This window comes from Antennarius striatus, chromosome 19, assembly GCF_040054535.1.
Source record: "Antennarius striatus isolate MH-2024 chromosome 19, ASM4005453v1, whole genome shotgun sequence".
Lineage (NCBI taxonomy): Eukaryota > Metazoa > Chordata > Actinopteri > Lophiiformes > Antennariidae > Antennarius > Antennarius striatus.
Window position 1 is genome coordinate 446,795 of NC_090794.1, and position 20,352 is coordinate 467,146.

Sequence of the window (20,352 nt, forward strand, 5' to 3'; positions counted from 1 at the left end):
TACTAGCTGTGATCCTCTAGCGACCGTCGCTCTTCCTCCGTCCTGAACGGAGGTCATCGTCACACGAGTTGCCATGACGATTCTGGCGTGGGTTCGTCTCCCACACATCGTGACCTTTCATGAAGCAGCAGAGTGGGAGGTCAGAGGTCAGCTGAGGTCGGCTTAGGTCGCCTGAGGTGATGATGAAGGCTACTTCCTGTTTGGTTGTTGTTGTTTACAACATTCAATCCACATGAGATAAATATTATAAATAAATCCTGGTTTGGGCTTTATTGTCTGTCTTTAATGACACCTGGTTTCCTGTGACGCCTTCAAAATAAAAGCCAACTGAAAGATCTTATTGTGAAGCTGCAGGTGTGATCACACCTGTCTGTGACTTCTTTGTCCGTTCAACAGGTTTGTTTAATCAACTGGAGGCGGCCCCACCCTCGGGGGTGTCACTACTTAACACACACACACACACACACACACACACACACACACACACACACACACACACACACACACACACACACACACACACACACATTCATTGTCTTTGCCTTCTCGTGTCACATGATTCTGGTTGTGATGAGGCGTGACTTCCTGCGTTCTGATTGGCTCCAATCAGCACCGTTTAAAGATTGACGAGGATCAAAGTCCAGCAGCGATAAAGAGACGTCCAGGACCTGCAGCGTCAGCAGGACCGGGTCAGACCAGGTCTAAACTGGATCAGAACCAGTCTGACCAGTTCTGACCGGGTCTGAACCGGATTAGAACCAGGTCTGAACTGAGGTTCTGATCCGACAGAAACACAACATAAAGTCCCGATCCAGGACTATTACCCATAATCCCATGTGTGTCAGCAGAGCGGCCGGCTCGTACCAGGAGGCCCAGCGTTTCAAAGGTCGCGACATGTGATTCTATGGCCTGTTGCCACGGTAACAGCGGCCTCCGCCACAGACGGGTGGGGCTGGTTTGCATTAGCCGCCTGGAGGGGAAGCAGCCAATCAGGAGAGGTTCTGACAGACGCTAACGCCTGATAGCATCGGAGCAGATGGGGGGTGGGGTCCTGACCTGGTCGTTCATCACTTCCTGTTCCAGGTTCAGACACCCCCCCCCACCGCGAGGACGGCGTGTGAGTCGACACTCTTCATCACCGTTGGCTGGTCTGCTAAGTGGGGCGTGGCTAATTCAGCTCATATGGCGGCGGGGGAGGGGCATAACCTCCCCCCCACAGCCTGACTCCATCATCAGCACACGCTGCAAGGGGGCTAGCATTAGCACACAGCGCTAGCACAGCTGTCTGCATCCCCAGGCACCGTGAGCCAGTTAGCCGTTAGCCTCTTAGCTACCAAACGGAACGCTGAGGTGGCGTGAGGTCGCCGGCGGTTGCTATAGCAACAGCATTCTGTTAGCGACATCCGACTGATGTAGTTGTGTGTTTTTCGACCGCTGGGGGGTGAACGCGTCTTGCCTCACGCCCAAGTGGCACCAACTGAGAGAGCTAGCAGCTAACACCTTGCTAGCCGGCTAGCAGCTCCACCTGTCAGGTGTAGCTGATCCTCATCCTCACTCTGATCCATTAAAGTGGATGAAGATGCATTTAAACAGATCACCCTCAATGAGACGCTTCCACCGAGCCATTACCCAGCATGCCGAGGGATTCTCGTTGGCGGCAGCTTCCACAATGAACCCATAATCCTTCAGGATCACTTCCTGGTGTGTCACGAGTCCATAAAGTTATGAATGGAGCAAAGGTCAAAGTCCTGCAGCCACACCTCCACCCACAGGTCGCCTCACGCCTCAGGTGACTGAACACCTGAGCTGAGTCAGCAGAACGCAGGCCTGCTTCACACCTGAGAGCAGCCAGGTGTGAAGCACAGGCTGAGAGCTCTTACATAACACCAGTGAAGACCCCTGTGTGTTTGTGTGTGTGTGTGTGTGTGTAGGCCTCACACACACACAACTCGACCTCCTCTGATGTCAGGTGCTCAATGCTCGTCCTGATGCCCTCCCCCCCTCCTTCAGCACCGAACCTCCCCTAAAAATGACTGAATTTTGAGTGTGTTGTGTTTTGGGGTCACACACACAGTCTTATCAATGAATTCTGACTGATCCTGATTGGGTGTCGATCCCACTCCATTCGGCTGGGTTAGAATCAGCACAACACGAACCTTTTCCACGTGAGTTAACCGTTAAATCCGGTTTCTACTGTCTGCATTCACCAGAATGAACCGCTCGGTAGCGTGGATGAGGACAAAAAAGTTGAAGCCTGACGGAAAAAGAAACGAGTAAAGTGAATTATTTTTATGCCGAATTTTAAAGGGTCCAATAATCTGTCGAAGTGTGTTTTGGGTGGTGTGACCTTCAGCACACGCCTCTAATAATCATGAATAAAGTTTAAATTCGCAGATGTTTAAAGGAGGTCTGGCGCTGATTCCTCTCAGCAGCCAAAGGGACCCAGACGGGCGACATATGCTGATAGAAACACCGGTGATCGCAGGAAACCGGGGTGTCCGTGGACCGAGGGGGGTTTATCTCCGCAACCCGGTTCTCATACCGACATTTTCCTCCGTTCCGGACCCCCAAGTCTGCTGCCAGACCCCCGTGTCGCCCGCTGCTAGCACCGGGACCCGCGGAGCGCCGTAGCCCGGAAGCTAGCTAGCATCCCCGCCATGAATGTTCCGGGTCTCACCTGGTTCGGGGGGAGCTCCTGAGACTCCAACAATTAAAGGACGTGTTTTTAAATCCCACACAGGAAGAGCGTCCCGAACACAGCCGCTCCGGGAGGGGGGGTGTCTCCAGATGATCGATGTCCGCTCCGGCAGCCTGGGCCACTCTCTCCCCGCCCTGCAGCCTCCGACTCCCGCAGCAATCCTGGGAAACTTGTCCGTGACGTCACGACCGGGATAGAGCGAGTCCCCCTGCAGGGGGCGCTCGAGACACCAGGAAGCCCGGCTGACGTCACAGGTCCAAAGGCTGGCTCGCGCTCCGGCGGCTCCCAACACTTTGAAGAAGGACTTTAAATACAGATAAAAACCGTTTGAAGATTATTTAAATTATAAAATCATAAACCCCCCAAATAAAACCTTTCACCCTAAATCACTGACCCCCTCCCCGGGGCGTCGCCACCAAACAATATGATCGATCATAAAGTAATCTGATTGATCCGTCAGGAGCAGCGGCCGGTGGGTGGGTCCATCGCTTGGTTCATGTTGAAGCAGTGACGTCATGGATTCTCACCTGACATCAAAGCCTTCCTGTGTTTTGAGTATTTACAATGACCCGATCAGTGACCCGATCAGTGACCCGATCAATGACCCGATCAATGACCCGGAGGACTCTGAAGAGGCTCACAACAACGAACAAAACACCGTTCAGGCATCATGAATGATTTAGTGTCCAGGAAGTGAAACCAGTCACCGAACACCGACTGGAAGGTGAGACCCCCCCACACACACCTGGTGTCACCTGGGGGTCCCTCAGGGAGCTGAACTGGTGTGTTGTTTACATCAACACCCAGCTGTTTGTAAATAGAATCACATGACAACAACTATGTCGATCTGTCGTCTGATTGGAGGGTGGAGGGACCTCAGTTAGCGTGCTAACACTTTAGCCTGAAGCTTTTGGAGATCTGAATTTAAAAGCACCTTCAGAAGCTAAGTTGTGTCCTCTGTGCTAACCCCGACCCAACGACTAAACCCTAAACCCAACCCCCCCACTTCAGGGTCCTGAGGGTGTGAACACTTCCCTGACTGACCCCACCCTCCATCCATCGTCTCCACATGCTAACCCGCTGCTAAGCTAACAGCTGAAACCCCATCGTCCCGGAGACGCCAGAAGTCTGGCTCATGTTTTGATGTTTCCGCCACCAGGATACCTCCTGTCGTGTGACGGATCCGACCATCAGGAACACACACACACACACACACACACACACACACACACACACACACACACACACACACACACAGGAGGCAGTGGGGGGGCTCCTGAGTGTCTTTAATGTAAATGAATCCAAGAGACAACAAGCATCGAACATCGAGGCTCCAGTATACAAACGTCCAGTCAGTATCCGTGGAACTGGAACCAGGATGTGAACCAGAACAAGACCCGGCACGAGAACCGGGACCAGAACATGAACCAGAACCAGACCCGGCACCAGAACCGGGACCAGAACCGGGCCAGTCTTACAAAGGCAGCGGGAAACGCCGGCGTATTTACACCAAGTTTTATTTCATACAAATCTCACGTTCCCTTTCAGGTGGGGGGGGGTCCTTTCAGGGGCCGACAGGAGGGGGCGGGGGCGGGTCTGTGGACCCAGAAGTCTCTTGGATGTCGGCCTCCTCGGAGGCAGTGGGCGGGGCCTCGGGCGGCGGCTTCCTGTCCAGCTGCTGCTGGTCCTGGAGCTTCAGGATCAGCTCCCGGATCTCCTGCCGTTTGGTCTTCATGCGCTGCTGCAGGAACCAGTCGCTCAGGTTCAGGGGCAGCTGGAAGCTCTGGATCGGGGTCTGTGGGGGACAGCGGACCCGCGTCAGTCAGCCCCGCCCACTGGTTGCCAGAGCCCCCCCAGTGGGCGACCTCACCTCGAAGAAGCTCTCCACGTACTGCAGCACATAAACGCCGCAGTCGCTGAAGTTGTCCTGCTGGGGGACGCGGGGGCTGGAGCCCTTCATCACCTCCTTCCCAAAGCTGCGTGCACTCCCCCGGCGCACCTCCCACTCCACCTCCAGGTATCTGAAACAAACACACCCCTGAAGCTCATCTCACCTGAACCTGATGATGCTCACCTGCAGGCCGGATCAATCCGGACCCAACCGGATCAATCCGGATCGAACGGGTCAAACACTCACTCTCTGAGGGTCTTCACCACCGTGGACCGGGTCGGACCTCTCAGCGAATCCATGATGAGGATACACGGCCTGCAGGAGAAGAAGAGGGGCTGATGGGAGGTTTGGGAGCGGCGCCGTCGCCCCCTGCTGGTGGAGAAGCTCTGACTCACTGTTTGCAGATGATCTGTTTGGAGGTCAGGGCGGCGGCGTCCGTGTCGGGGGTGTCAGCCGCCGGTGACTCCTCGTCACTGCAGTCGTCCTGGAGACAAAAAGTCACATGACGACCACTTCTTGTTGCCAGGCAGAGGTTGGTGAGGGGGTGGACGAGGACACCCACCTGACAGGAGCTCTGGTCGTCGGAGAAGGCGTGGCCATCGTCGTCTCCTTTTTCAGAGCCGTAACAGACGCTGATCCTGTGCAGCGCGCTCGAGCACCTCTGGTCCGGGGCGGAGCCGGACGCGTCGGCTCCGCCCTCGCTAAAGGAGGCGTACTCCTTGGTGGCATCGCCGTCAGCTGGACCCTCTGCGGGCCTCTCAGGGTCCTCAGAGGAGCTGTCGGGGCCCTCCCTGTCTGGGGACAGGGGTCGGCAATGGTCCAGGATGCCCTCATCCAACGGCACCTCTGGTGGAGAGGTGTGGAACAGCAGGTTCTGCTCGTAGACGGTCCCCTTGAGGCCCGGGAAGCAGATGACAGCCAGGTACCAGTGAGCCCTGAGAGAGGAACGGGTCAGAACCACGCTCTAACCCCCCCAGAAAGATTCCCTTAAGGTACAAACAGGAATATCACCAGAACATCACCAGAACATCACCAGAATATCACAAGGACATCACCAGAACATCACCAGAATATCACAAGGACATCACCAGAACATCACTAGAACATCACCAGAACATTAGCACAGTGTCACCAGAACATCTCCAGAACATCACCAGAACATCACCAGAACATCTCCAGAACATCTCCAGAACATCACCAGAATATCACAAGAACATCACCAGAATATTACCAGAACATCACCAGAACATTAGCAGAGTGTCACCAGAACATCTCCAGAACATCACCAGAACATCACCAGAATATCACCAGAATATCACCAGAATATCACCAAATATCACAAGAACATCACCAGAATATTACCAGAACATCACCAGAACATTAGCAGAGTGTCACCAGAACATCTCCAGAACATTACCAGAATATCACCAGAACATCACTAGAACATCACCAGAATATTACCAGAACATCACCAGAATATTACCAGAACATCACTAGAACATCACCAGAACATCACCAGAACATCACCAGAGTATCACTAGAATAATGTGTGACTATCACGTGACTATCACCAGGATCAGCTGACTATCACTAGTAACAGTGAAACTCACGACTCGTTGATGGGAACAAAGATGAAGTCCTTCTGGAACAGGTCTACGTGTCGAGTCCACGTCTTCACCCGGTTGTGTTTCCTTTTCTGGATCCTAAAAGCACAAATTATTAACGTGATGTAACGGGGCGGGGTGGGGCGTGGCTGGGCGGAAGGGGGCGTGGCTTACGGCAGGTTGGTGGTGTCGGGAACGTTCCTCCTCTCCCTCTGGTTCAACCTCTTGTAGAAGAAGGAGCTGAACACGTGGATCCTCTGAGCGTCCTCCTTTTTCAACTTCTCTAACACTAAATACCTGGTGGACGGAGGGGGCGTGGTCAGCGGGTGAGGGGGCGTGGTCACAGCAGGGGGCTGGGCTTGACTTACTTTAAATAGAAGTCTATGATGACGTCGTTGAGGAACTCCCCGTCGTGGAGGCAGTGGAGGTCCTCGTTGGTGACGGAGATCCCTCCTTTGGCGGGGGGGGGTGGGTACACCATCAACCTGGAACACGGTGACATCACAGCACGTCACGTGACGCGGCGGCGCCCTGGGGGCGGTCTCACAGGCACCTACTTGATGATTGGTCCGGTGAAGGTCGGCTGGAGGTCGGTCATGTCCTCGTCGTCCTCGTCGTCGTAGTAACCGCTGGTCTGTTGCCGGGTGACCATCCTGGTGCGAGTGGGCGTGGCCCCCGGGTTGATGGGCGACACCTGCATCACCTTGGTGACGGGAGAGAAGTGTGTGACTCTGGGGGGGGTGGGCGTCGGCTTCACCTGCGGACACAAACCAGACTTCCTGTCAGCTGACCCGCCTGAGGGTCTGGACTCAGGCCCCGATTGGACGCCTGTCCGTCTTGCCCCCCCCACCTTGTCCTCCTTCTGCAGGGCGGCGTTGTTGAAGTTGACCAGCCGGATGTTGGCCTCGTCGAACAGCAGCTTGGAGGGGAAGTCGCTCAGCTGGTTGGAGCGTCCGATCTCCCCCAGGATGTCCTCCAGGATCACCTGCTCCTTCATCACCAGCCCGTTCTCCAGGATCAGCACGATGTAGCGCTCGTCCGGCTCTGGGGGGGGGCTCAGCCGTTAGCACAGGAGGCTATCAGGGACGTTAGCTCAGGAGGCTATCAGGGACGTTAGCTCAGGAGGCTATCAGGGACTTTAGCTCAGGAGGCTATCAGGGACGTTAGCTCAGGAGGCTATCAGGGACGTTAGCTCAGGAGGCTATCAGGGACGTTAGCTCAGGAGGCTACATGCACCACAAACGGTGAACGTTTTCTGAGTACCTAGAGTATAACCTGAATATCAAAAGGATATTATCAGAATATCTGAATATCATGTATTACCAGAATACCACAGTACATTATATACTACCTGAATACTACCTGAATATTACTCCATCATGCAGTATTTTCTTTCTTTTCTTTTTATAAATTTGTTTGTTAGTTTGTTTAAAATGTGATTTGAAATATTTCGTGACAATTTGTATGTTTTGTGACGCGGACCAGATCAGAGTATTGATCCAGGATCAGAGTATTGATCCCCTGCTGTGGGCGGGGCCTGCTGGTACTGACCCGCCCCGCTGCAGTCGTACCAATGGCCCCCGTCCTCGCGGGTCATGTGCAGCTGCTCACGCAGACGCTCACACTCGTCCGGAGTCGTCTGGAAGAACAGGACCGGCAGCTTCCTGACGTTGCACCACTCACAGCGCACCAGCGCCGACGCCCGCAGACACACCCGCTCCACCGAGTGCTGCTCCGCTCCTGGGGGGGGGCAACCGGTCAACACCTGACAACACCCAGACCCTGCCCACCATCTCAGTTCAGGTCGTCCCATTGGTTTAAAGAGGTCCCGCCCATTAATCAGTGCATCAACCCACAGGACCAGGGTTGCTATGACAACCGCTACGCCTAGAACCCACTGTTATAAGCTACGTCTGACCTGTGTCTGAATATTACCGATCCACCGATCGATCGGTTCCTACCTTCTATCTCCAGCTGGATGTTGTCGATAGAGAACTGAAACAGAAACAGGACGTTAGGGTTCCATCCCATCCTAATGACCGGGGGGGTTGGAGGTGGTTTCCGTGGCGACGGAGCGGGGCACTCACCACGACGGGTTTCATGACGGTCCTGCGGAGCGTCCCCACCCTCAGGCTGCGGCACTGCAGGATGATGCTCGCGCAGCGGCTGGGGGCCACCTTGGGCTTCTTGGGGCGGGGGGAGAAGGGCTCCGGGGGGGGCTGGTTCCCGAACTGGAGGGGGGGAGGAAAGGGAGGCGGGGTTTGAGAAGAGGCTAGCAGCTATTTCAAAAGACAGACTTCAGAGGGGCTAACGGATCGGATCCCGGTCCCGACCCGGTTCTGACCCGGTTCTGGTTCTGACCTGGCCCCTCCCTCACCTGGTCCTTCATCCTGCCCCTGCGCGGGATGCTGATCTTCATGTTGACGTCGTTGAAGAACTCGTGGTCGTCCTGCTCGCCGCTCTTCACCGCCGCCTCCACCCGACCACCGGAGGGCGCCGGCGACGAGTGGGCGGAGTCAGCGGGGCGGGGCGACACGCTGTCCAGCCTGCTGGCGCTCCCTGTGCTGGCGCTGTCGGCCTCCTCCTCGTCGTCGCTGGACAGGACGACTGGGGGGGGGTGCAGGGCGTTAGCCGGGGGCGTGGCTCCGTGGGGGCGGAGCCAAACACACCGGTTCTACTCACTGGGGTCGTTGAACTCCGGGGCCCCGGGCCCCTTCCTGGCTTTGGCGGGGGTCCTGGTGACGCAGCAGCCGGACGTCCCGGTGGGCGGGGGGGGCCGTCCGTCGATCAGCGGCGGCGGCGTCCTGCTGGCCCCACCCCGGAACCCCGCCCTCGTCGCCGTGGTGCCCGGCTTGTAGAAGTTCTGCTGAGCGTCGTTCAGTCCGGGGGGGGGCTGGGACCGGAGGGGGGCCCTGGGGGTGGGGGAGGACAGCGTGGCCTGCTGGGACGGCAGCTGGGCCGGACCAGAGCCACAGGACTGACACCGGCCCCCACCAGGCTGCAGGACACACACACACACACACACACACACACATTAACACACACTGATGCTAACGCTAGCAGGACGCTAGGCTAACGCGGTCACCTCTATACCCTACCGCCCCCCCGTGGCCCTCACCTCAGACGTGTCCTCCTGGGGGGGGGCCGTCCAGTCCTCCAGAGGTCTCCTCTTCTGCTGCAGACGCCGCCTGACGTTCAGATGATCCTCCTCTGGACCACAGTGATCATCAGAGTGTGTGTGTCTGTGTGTGTGTGTGTGTGTGTGTGTGTGTGTCTGTGTGTGTGTGTGTGTGTGTGTGTGTGTGTGTGTGTGTGTGTCTGTGTGTGTGTGTGTGTGTCTGTGTGTGTGTGTGTGTGTGTGTGTGTCTGTGTGTGTGTGTGTGTGTGTGTCTGTCTGTGTGTGTGTGTGTGTGTGTGTCTGTCTGTGTGTGTGTGTCTGTGTGTGTGTGTGTGTGTGTGTGTGTGTGTGTGTGTGTCTGTGTTTGTGTGTGTCTGTCTGTGTGTCTGTGTCTGTCTGTGTGTCTGTGTGTGTCTGTGTGTGTCTGTGTGTGTGTGTGTGTGTCTGTGTGTGTGTGTGTGTGTGTCTGTGTGTGTGTGTGTGTGTGTGTGTGTGTGTGTGTGTGTGTGTGTGTGTGTGTGTGTGTGTGTGTGTGTGTGTGTGTGTGTGTGTGTGTGTGTGTGTGTGTCTGTGTTTGTGTGTGTGTGTGTGTGTGTGTGTGAGCCCCCACCTGGAGCCTCTGGACAGGTGAGGATGATGCTGTCCACCTCCACGGCTCGCTGCGTGGGGGGGAAGTCATTTCTGTGGACAGAGGTTGCCATGGAAACGTTTGGGGCGTGAAGGGTTAACGTTTCCGTTTCCAGGACGACGCGTGGGACTCACCTGTGGACCGGCTTCCTGCTGGGGGGGGCCACCTGTGCGTGCTGGAAGTGGCGCCCCTGCAGGACGATGCCCTGCAGCAGGAAGTTGGTTCTGTTGGCGATGGAGGACGACGTTGCCACGGCGACGGGGACCTCGCTGCGGGACAGGAAGAGCCTCAGAACCTGAAGGCATCCCATTGGGGACGAAGGGGCGGAGCTTGGCGTACCTGAGCCTTTTGGGCCCCAGCCGGCCCGGGGGCCGGGCGTGGCTGAGGGGGCGGTGCTCGTACGTCCTGAGAGGATCCGACGACGTGAAGTGTCTCAGGGGAGGAGCCTGAGGGGGCGGCGCCAAAGGGAGGTCATGGGGGGTAGGAGAGTGGGGGGGGAAGCTATCATGAGGGGGTGGAGTCGGGTTTACCTTTTCCTCGGGGGAGGGGGGCTGCTGCCGGTCCATCTCCTCCACGCTCACCGCCGCACTGGGGGGAGACAGGGGTTAGTGTGTGTGTATGTGTGTGTGTGTGTGTGTGTGTGTGTGTGTGTGTGTGTGTGTGTGTGTGTGTTCTTACTCGTGTGTTCGCTCCTCTCCATCGCCATCGGAGTGGGCGGAGCTCCAGCTCTGCTTGAAGCCACCGTCTCTCCTGGTCTCTGTCCTCCCCAGCGCTGAACAACAAGACGGATGTCAGTGCCGGGTGTCGGCACCAGTGACCCTGTGACCCTGTCTGAGCCCCCCCCATGTTCTATTTACTTTGTTGATTTAATGATCTGGGGAAGAAATAACCTCCAACATTCAGAAGGAACAAAAACCACCAGGGTCTTCATTCAGTGGGGAACTGTTGTCATGGTTACGGGGTTGATCTGGTAAGGGTTGGGGGGGGTCACAACACCTGGCTTCCTGTTTTCTTCACAAAACCAACTGAAGCTTGTGGTGTAAACAAGAACCGACCAGGACCTGACCACGTGACAGCCAGGAGCCAATCAGATGCAGTTTGATTGAAAGGCGACCAGACATCAGATGCCCCCCCCATGTCCCCACAGAACCCTGATCCTAACGCAGTGATGACGTCACCACAGAAGCCTGTCTGGTTTAATGCTTGAAACATGTTTACATGAAACATGTAGAAAATGTGTTGAAATAAATAATTTATTGAAGACTAAAATCAACATGATCGATCAGGATCAGATCAGAGGCAGCAGAGCTAACAGCAGCTAACACCGCCGGTGTGTGTGTGTGTGTGTGTGTTTGTGCCCCCCTCCATCCCCACGGCGATGCCCCTGTTTTGACACATCTGCCCCCCCAGGAGAAGCTGTTAGCTGCTAGCATTCAGGATGTGAAGGCAGGTGAGGAGCAGAATGACTAGCATCAGCTTCAGCTCCATCCGGGTAACTCGGCTCAGAAGCTGCAGGTTCTGGTTCTGAACCGGTTTAAGTGAATTAAATGTCATTTATTTATCATTAAAGTGTTTATTCTGTGCTACACACTACAGCTAGCAGCTAGCATCCCTGCTAACTCCACAGGCCCGGATTAGCCTGAACGTCAGCGCTACTAGCCCGGGCTTCCAGCCCCAGAGGTCCGGTGGACCACCCCCAGCAGACCGGACCGGACCGCCGAGCCAATGCTCCGCCCGAGCCTCGAGGCCCAACACCGGGGCACTGTCACCGGCCTGGCCGCCGCCTCCTGCCCGGGCAGCGGGGGGTTGAGCTGGGATGAACTGCGGGCTAGCGTTAGCCACCGAGCTAACTGCAGCCGCTCCGGATCCACAGGGTCCGGATCGAGCCTCCGATCCGCCCCGGTGTGCGGGGATCCAGACGCCGCATGCGGGGAGGCTCGGTCCGGACGGCCGGCGGGGGGGCGGCGGCGTGCCGCGGCTTACCTTCAAGGAAAAGGCTTCTATTGTGGGCCATGTTCAGTCATGATCCGGCCGGGGGATGCTGCGTCTCATCGCGGCGGCGCAGCGGCGCTAAGTGGCGGCCTGCCTCCGAGACGCTGACCGGAAGTTACAGTCGCGAGCCCGCAGAGCGCCGGAAGTGATGAGGCGGACCTTCAAAATAAACGACGTGATTAACAGAAAGAAAAAGTCAAATATTTAAGATTTTTATTGTATGAATTTTATATTTTATTTATTTGTGAACACATATTTTCTCCAGCAGCAGGTCTCTAAGGATGTGGGTCAGGGCCTGAAGCTGTTTGCTGTGACAAACACCTGACTGCTGATCCAGAGGCCCCAGAAGGGCCAGTTGGGTTCCACGTCTCCACAGAACAGCATCCAGAACCTTCTGGTCCTGATCCAGATGGTTCTGAGCCGCTGGTTCTTCTGTTTCCATGGAAATGTGATTTTCCATTCAAACAAACTGAAGGGGAAACAGACCCTGAATCCATCCTGACCCAAACCCCCCGGCGCCAAGCCAAGCCCGGCCTAGAGGGCGGAGCCTCCCTTCCGCCGAGGGCGGGGCCTCCCTGCTGCTGGACCGCCCTCTGGCTCAGCTGTTGTGTTTTCTGGACCTCCGTCAGTTCAGCTGCTGCTCAGCCAGAGCTCAGGTCAAATATAGAGACGCCTCACCGCAGGGCCGGACCAGGACCAGGACCTAGGATCAGGACCAGGACCTAGGACCAGGACCAGGACCTAGGATCAGGACCAGGACCTAGGACCAGGACCAGGACTTAGGATCAGGACCAGGATTTAGGATTAGGACCAGGGCCAAGACCAGAACCAGGACCAGGAGGACCTCGGGGGTCCTCAGGAGGGGGTGAGGTCGTCCAGAGGACTGGACTCCGGTCGGGGTCGACCCGCTGAGAGGTAAGAGAATCATTGGCCAGCAGCACCAGAACCACACACACCTGGTGGGGGGGTTCTGTGTGGGTGTTCAGTGAGTTCAAGTCTCTACGGGTCGGATCCTGATGTCAGATGGACTGTTCTGGTTCTGGTCCAGGTCCAGGTTCTGATGGGACGGTTCAGTCATTCAGGTCAGTTTTACCTGAAAGAGAGCCAACAGACCCCCCCAGAAGAACCCGGTCCAGAGAGACCCAACAGACCCCCCCAAAAGAACCCGGTCCACTGTGGGTTAAACCCACCCTATGATTCTAATTCAACGCTATCAGCTATCAGCAGCTAGCATTAGCATTCAGACGGTTAGCGGTTGTTTACTCCTAACAACACTGATGTTTACATCCTGATTAGCCTCAGTGAGCTTAGCTAGCTGTGTTAGCATCCCGTTAGCAGGTGAGACGCTCTCAGGCTAAATGCTAAATGCTAACACCTGGTCTGAACAGAAGCTCCAGTTTGGTTTGACATCAGGTTCCCATGACAACAGAACTGATATTCATTCGTCCGGCTGCCTGCTGGGAGTGATGATGTCATCGCTCTGCTCTGGTTGGACCGGGGGGGCCTGGGGGGGGTTACTTCCTGTAGACTCAGATCTATTCTCAGCCTCTGACGTCCTGAAGTCAGTAACGTGAACCCGACGGGAGCGGGGCTATTTCTAGCAGGGGTGTTCGACCACAGCGGGGGGGGGGGGCGTGTGTGTGTGTGGGGGGGGTCACCATGTGACCCACACAAACAGGATGCAGGAAACACCTGAGCGGATTTGGTTTCAGGGCGTCTGTTGTGTTTTGTGTTTGGACCTGAGGAGCTCCTCCCACCAGGCCCGAAAGATTCTCGTCAGCAAAACAGATGGCCCCGCCCAGCAGATGGCCCCGCCCACTAGACACGCTCAGATTCAACCATTCCAGATGAGACCGGGTTACTATTGGATGGAGTTGATAATGGGCGTGTCTGTTTCTCCTGATGGAGGCGCTGGGTCGTGACGGGTCGGTTCTGACCCGACTCCGACCAGCACGCCCTTTTATGGTCAATGTGAATCTTCATCCTCGCCCCAATCGGGTCAAATGAGGCGACGACGCGACTCACCGGAGCTGACCGTCTGAACGTCTGACGGCCGTCGTGTCTTCAGCTCACAGCGGTTTGAATCCTGAACAGAAAAATAATTTTAAAAAGTTTAAAGTAAACAGATTAAAATTAAATTAAATTAAATAACTAAATCATTTCTTTCTTAATACTAAAGTTAACGTAGCTACAGTAGCGTGATGTTCCTTCGCGTGATCCGTGTTGGACAATATGAGCCCCAATAACAAACACGAGCCAATCAGAACCTCTGGAGCTAACAGCTGCTAGCTGCTAGCAGCTAGCATGAGCAGCAGGCTGTTTGTTTACAACAGGAGTCAGACGGACGGATCGCTGACACCTCAGAAACCGGATCGCCTTGGAGCTTCCCTTGTTGGACTCTGGACACAAGAGGGGGCCCCTAAAAATACCCCCAATAACCCCCCCCCCAAACAAACAGCTGCTCCTGAACACGGTCCAATCAGCCGGGGGACTGCAGCTGCTGTTTACACTTTACTGTAGATGCTAACGTCCGAGCATAGATGATAATAGTACTACGTGTATGTGAACCTGGACTGTTTCACTGCGTGAACCTGGACTGTTTCAGGCGTGAACCTGGACTGTTTCACTGTGTGAACCTGGACTGTTTCACTGCGTGAACCTGGACTGTTTCACTGTGTGAACCTGGACTGTTTCACTACGTGAACCTGGACTGTTTCACTGCGTGAACCTGGACTGTTTCACTACGTGAACCTGGACTGTTTCACTGTGTGAACCTGGACTGTTTCACTGCGTGAACCTGGACTGTTTCACTACGTGAACCTGGACTGTTTCACTGTGTGAACCTGGACTGTTTCACTGCGTGAACCTGGACTGTTTCACTACGTGAACCTGGACTGTTTCACTGGGTGAACCTGGACTGTTTCACTGTGTGAACCTGGACTGTTTCACCCCGTGAACCTGGACTGTTTCACCGTGTGAACCTGGACTGAGTGGCCCCATCAGAACCGGGCCCCTGGTGGTCCTCAGGGTGAGGAATGAAGTGGACCGACCGTCTGAAGGCGGTCCAATCGGTTGGCAGGAGGAGGAGCTATTAATAGCAGGTGGTCCTGATGCGGTTGCCACGGCGTCGCTGCCAGGATTCTCCGGGGCTGAGTCAGCGCCTGCTTTCAGCCGATCAGCTGACCTTCTCCAGAGAAGCTTCCAGAACTTGAAGTGTTTCACGTTCGACAGATGACACAAGTGTTTTTCTTGGGGTTCTGCTGGACCGGTTCTGTCCCGTTCACAGGTGAACGATGCGGTCTAGGAGCTGCACCATGGGGGGTCCAGAGGGGGGCCGCATTCAGACCACCAGAGGACTCATCCAGCAGGAGGAGAACCAACCAGACCGCTCCAAGAGGAGACCCAGAGTCCAGCGGGACCAGAAGGAAGGGAGGACATCTGGGTCCACCAGGAGAACCCAGAACCCCCCTGACCGCAGGAGAAGCGGGCTGCCGGACCTGTCCAGGACCGACCTGCTGCACCTGCTGGGGGTCATGGAGGGAGAGCTGCAGGTAGGCGTGGCCCATCCCAGAGGAAGGAGGTCCCACCCCCTCATTTGTCCTAACCTTTGACCCTGTGGTGTCTCCTCAGGCCAGGGAGGACATCATCTCGCTGCTGCGGGCGGACCGAACCGGGCCGGAGGTTCTGGAGGCTCACTACGGCTCGTCGGCCCCCCTCAGACCGCTGCAGGCTCTCCAGAGAGACGGACAGGTTTCCCTCTGCCGCGGCGCCGATGACGTGTACGAGAAACCCATGGCGGAGGTGAGCCCGCCCCCCCGGGGCCGGACGGGTTCGGGGCGCTGCGCGGACATCGGCGGCTGCTGACGGGGGGGCGTGTCTCCATGCAGCTGGAGCGCCTGGAGGACCAGCAGAGGGACACGTACCGCCGGATGCTGGAGCAGCTGCTGCTGGCAGAGAAGCTCCACCGGAGGACCGTCGTCCAGCTGGACCAGGAGAAGAACAACCACCAGGACTTCATCAGCAAGAGCGACGACTTCACCAACCTGCTGGAGCAGGACCGCGAGAGGTGGGGGGGCACACCGGGACCGGGAGGGGTGGGGGGGTTCAAACCAGGAACCGGGCTTTGGCCCCAGCTCGACCCAGGTAGGCCACCTGTCCTGGTGGTGACACCAGAATAGGGCACCATGACAGTTTGGGATAAGATACCCGACGGGAGCGGGGCTATTTCTAGTGGGGGTGTTTGACCACAGCGGGGTGTGTGTGTGTGGGGGGGGGTGGTCACCTGTGACCCACACAAACAGGATCCAGGAAACACCTGAGACAAGACAAGCTAAACTGAGCTAAACTAAGCTAAGCTAAAATAAGCTAAGCTAAGATAAACTAAGCTAAGCTAAGATAAACTAAACTAAGCTAAACCAAGCGAAGCTAAACTTGGTCCTGGTCCGGTTCTGATAACACGTTCCTGCTGGGTGGAGTCAGCGTAGGGATTGGTGGAGGGTGATGTCATCAGAGACGATGATGTCATCCCCACAGACCTTCATCGTTTGCTGGTCTTCTGTTCCTCAGACTCAAGCGGCTGCTGGAGCAGGAGAAGGCCTACCGGGCCCGTCAGGACCAGGACCACAGCAGGAGGCTGGAGAAGGTCCGGGCGGAGCTGCTGAAGCTCAAGTCCTTCGCTCTGCTGCTGGTGGACGAGCGGCAGCTCCACCTCCAGCAGATCCACCAGCAGGGCCAGAAGCTCCAGGACTGCAACCAGAAGCTGCAGGAGACGGAGCAGCGGCTGGCAGAGGTCGCCGCCGGCGCCGAGGAGGACCGCCAGAAGGTCCTCAAGCTGGAGGCGGAGCTGGAGCACCGAGGAGCCAAGTTCACCCAGGAGCACGAGGAGGTGATGGCCAAACTGACCAACGAGGAGGCTCAGAGTCGAACGCTGAGAGGGAAGCTGGTCGCTTTGGCTCGCAAGGTGGAAGAGCTGGAGGAGAGCAAGAAGGTTTTGCAGAGGTCAGAGGAGGACCTGAGGGAGCTGAGGGAGAAGATCAGCAGAGGAGACTCGTCTCAGGTGGCCGAGCTGGAGAACCTGAAGAAGAAGGTGTTGGAGATGGAGGGCAAGGATGAGGAGATCACCAAAACCGAGTCTCAGTGCAGGGAGATGAAGAAGAAGTTCCAGGATGAGGAGAACCACGGCACGGAGCTGAGGCTGGAGGTGGACCAGCTGCAGAAGAGGATGGTGGAGCTGGAGAAACTGGAGGGGGCGTTCAGCCGGAGCAAAGCCGAGTGTTCTCAGCTCCACACCAGCCTGGAGAAGGAGAAACGGGTGGTGAAGGACCTGACCGGCGAGCTGGAGACCCTGAAGACCGGCCTGAGGGATCTGGAGTCCTCAGAGGCCAAGCTGGAGGAGAAAGAGATGGTCCTGAAGGACGACCTGGTGAGGATGAAGTCCTTCATGGTGATGCTGGTGGACCAGAGGAAGAACACGGAGGAGAGGCTCAAACAGGAGGAGCAGAAAAGTGAAGATCTGAGTGAGATGTTGAAGTCAGAGCAAAGCAAAGTGACCGACGTGACGGAGAAGCTGATCGAGGAGAGCAAGAAGCTCCTGCGCTTCAAGGCGGAAACGGAGAGCAGCGTGACGGCGCTGGTCCAGGAGAAAGACCAGGTCCAAACCAGACTCGCAAGTGAAGAGGAGAAGACTCGGGAGCTGAAGACCAAGATGAGTGAGATGAAGATGAGGATGGACCGGCTGGAGGAGACAGAGAAGGGGCTGCAGAAGAAGTTGGACCAGAAGAGAACCTCAGAGGACAACCGGACCCGGGAGCTGTCCGTGGAGATAGAGCGACTGAGGAGCAGGTTGGAACATCTGGAGGTGGTGGAAGGAGATCTGATGAAGACGGAGGACCAGTATGACCTCCTGGAGAAGAAGTTCCTGACGGAGCAGGACAAAGCCAACGCCCTGTCCAAGACGCTGGAGGAGATGAAGGGTCAGATAGCGAGGAGCAAAGCGCTGGAGAAAGGAGAGCTCACCGCTCCAGAAGCTCAGCTCCGCATCCGCTGCAAGGTGGAGGAGGCCAAGTCCAGAGAGCTCCAGCTGGACATCACCGCCCTGAAGGAGAAGATCCACGAGCTGATGAACAAGGAGGACCAGCTGGCCCAGCTGCAGGCCGACTACGCCGTCCTCCAGAGGAGGTTCCTGGAGGAGGAGGAGAGGAGGAGGACCATGAGCTTCGAGGTGGCCCACCTGGTGGAGGAGCTGGAGGCCACCAGACGCTACAGCCGCTCCTGGAGGCCCGGGGGGAGCCGGATGGAGAACGTCCCCGTGGCCTCCACGGCGGTGCAGACGGACGCCACGGACGAACGGAACCCAGAGGACCAGACGGCGGCCGGCTTCATCCGCAAGTCGGTCCTGGAGGAGAACCACTTCATGAGGAACCTGAGGCAGCAGGGGCCCAGGAGGCCCCCGGTTCTGGAGCGGTACCCCCCAGCGGCGGCAGAACTCGGGACAGCTAAGTCCTGGATACCCTGGATGAAGAAGAAGGAGGCCATCGCGGTCAGCCAGGCCAACGAGAGGCTCCGCCCACCTGAGATGACCACGCCCCCCAAACCGGGCCAACCTCTGCGTATCCGCGTGACGCCGGACCTCGGCGGCAGCTCGGCCACCCTGGAGATCTCCAGCCCCCCAGTGGAGGACTTCTTCTCCAGCACCACCATCATCCCCACGCTCGGCCCCCAGAGGCCCCGCATCACCATCGTCCCCAAGACCAACAACACCCCCGACACCACCGGGGGGCTCCACCGGGCCAGGTCCCCGGTCACCATCACCACCGTCTCCAGGGCGACCAGCTCAGACGCGACCGTCTGCACGTCGCCGGTGTCCATCATCACCGTCAGCAGCACCCCTGTCTCAGAGGCGTGTGCTGCACCTGAGCCTCACGGGGTCACCATGGGTTGCACCGTCGTCAAGGTGACGCCGGAGCCGCCGCCCGGACCGCTGCCTCACAGGAAGTACAACGGGAAGAGCAGCATCGTCACCACGGACGACAACAAGATCCACATCCACCTGGGCCCTCAGGGCCCCCGGCCAACGCCAACCGGGACCGTCCTCCGATCACCACGGCAACCCTCGATGGGAAAGACGACCCCGAGCAAAATGACCAGCAGCATCACCATCATGCCCGTCGGCTCGGCACCCTGTCGGCCCAGCCAACCAGCGGTGAGCCCCGCCCCGTGGAACCTATCAGACACAGTGGGACCCCCAGGGGTCTGTCCCCCAGGGGTCTGTCTTTCAGTGGGACCCCCAGGGGTCCCACAATGTTTTAAACGTTATGACCCCCCCATACTGATGGTACACCCCCTTCTATCTGTACCTTTAAACACTCTGACACTGTGTTCTAGTTGACCCTCGGCTGGTGAACTGACCCCCCCGGTTCTCTTCCAGCCCGGTTCTGATGTCCAGACTTCTCGGAGTGCCGCCACACGGATCCCCATGTCCAAAGGGATGAGGCCCGGAGGCAAGGCGCTGCTGGGCGTCGCCACGGTGACCAGACTGGAGTCCCGGACCGAGGGCCAGGCCATGAAGATCGAGCTGAGGAAGACAACAGTTTGTGGCTCCGCCTCCACAGGAGGAGGCAAGGCCTGAAGGTTGAACCCGCCCCCGACCTGGCCCCGCCCAACATGGACGTCACGTGACCAGCTGGGAGTTCAAGGCAGACGGGACTCTGGGTGTGACGCCGGCTTCAAGCAAAATATTGAAAATATTGAAAGTATTTATGTGGTTTGAAAGGAGGGTTTGTAACGCCGAGTGTTCTCCATCACCTCCACCTGTGTTCTCCATCACCTCCACCTGTGTTCTCCATCACCTCCACCTGTGTTCTCCATCACCTCCACCTGTGTTCTCCATCACCTCCACCTGTGTTCTCCATCACCTCCACCTGTGTTCTCCATCACCTCCACCTGTGTTCTCCATCACCTCCACCTGTGTTCTCCATCACCTCCACCTGTGTGCTGTTCTTTTATATCTGAGAGCGTCTTAATGAACTAGATCATGTGATGTTTCTCAGTAGCTGTGGACTTCCTGTCAGGGTTGACCTCACTTCCTCTTTGGCTCCTGAAACACTGAACTGTTTGTGAATCCAACACATTAAAATCTATTTCTCTGTGGAGCAGTGACGTCACATTTCTGTTTGGAAAACTGTTTGGAAAACCATCCTCATATTTTCAAGATTTTACTGAAGCTGAGGATGACGAAGGTGAACTTATAACAATATAATAATAATAATTTAATAATATTTTAATATATTAATATAAACAGAATGACGTAAGTCACACCTGATAGTGGGGCATCATCTGTTATTTGAAGCGATTTGTCGGAGATATTTTTACTTCCTGCTCGCATTAACGTAAATCCGTGATGCGTTCAGGTGCATCTCGTTA

At 56.6% G+C, this 20,352-nt stretch overlaps 3 protein-coding genes across 9 annotated transcripts in view; 1 reads left to right on the forward strand and 2 right to left on the reverse strand.

Moving 5' to 3' along the window:
* Window positions 1–2,856, reverse strand: part of myo6a (myosin VIa) — a 28,154-nt gene extending 25,298 nt beyond the window's left edge. For all 5 annotated transcript variants that reach the window (XM_068343285.1, XM_068343284.1, XM_068343283.1 and 2 more), the window contains exon 1: window positions 2,678–2,856. The gene's annotated coding sequence lies outside the window, so the exon portion shown is untranslated. The remainder of the gene's footprint in view (window positions 1–2,677) is intronic.
* A 1,111-nt stretch (window positions 2,857–3,967) lies between these two features.
* senp6a (SUMO specific peptidase 6a) lies at window positions 3,968–12,075 on the reverse strand. 2 transcript variants are annotated; one of them, XM_068342736.1, is made up of 22 exons: window positions 11,923–12,075; window positions 10,618–10,711; window positions 10,470–10,527; window positions 10,279–10,385; window positions 10,074–10,208; window positions 9,922–9,992; window positions 9,312–9,403; window positions 8,876–9,191; window positions 8,571–8,800; window positions 8,281–8,424; window positions 8,155–8,188; window positions 7,745–7,933; window positions 7,044–7,237; window positions 6,751–6,950; window positions 6,562–6,678; window positions 6,368–6,490; window positions 6,200–6,292; window positions 5,152–5,524; window positions 4,985–5,073; window positions 4,836–4,904; window positions 4,569–4,719; window positions 3,968–4,493 (listed from the first exon to the last, which is right to left on the reverse strand). In XM_068342736.1, the coding sequence occupies exons 1-22, from the start codon at window positions 11,951–11,953 to the stop codon at window positions 4,263–4,265; spliced, it is 3,141 nt and encodes a 1,046-aa protein (XP_068198837.1). In that variant the 5' UTR covers window positions 11,954–12,075; the 3' UTR covers window positions 3,968–4,262. The 2 variants fall into 2 exon arrangements, with proteins under 2 accessions (XP_068198837.1, XP_068198836.1); XM_068342735.1 differs by having other exon boundaries at window positions 6,751–7,237.
* Window positions 12,076–12,240: 165 nt separating this feature from the next.
* Window positions 12,241–20,081, forward strand: LOC137613476 (filamin-A-interacting protein 1-like). Of its 2 annotated transcripts, none has more exons than XM_068342733.1 (6): window positions 12,241–12,846; window positions 15,218–15,482; window positions 15,562–15,732; window positions 15,819–15,997; window positions 16,498–19,132; window positions 19,315–19,480. In XM_068342733.1, the coding sequence occupies exons 2-6, from the start codon at window positions 15,225–15,227 to the stop codon at window positions 19,330–19,332; spliced, it is 3,261 nt and encodes a 1,086-aa protein (XP_068198834.1). In that variant the 5' UTR covers window positions 12,241–12,846; window positions 15,218–15,224; the 3' UTR covers window positions 19,333–19,480. The 2 variants fall into 2 exon arrangements, with proteins under 2 accessions (XP_068198834.1, XP_068198833.1); XM_068342732.1 differs by having other exon boundaries at window positions 12,243–12,846; window positions 19,358–20,081.
* The last annotated feature ends 271 nt before the right edge of the window (window positions 20,082–20,352 follow it).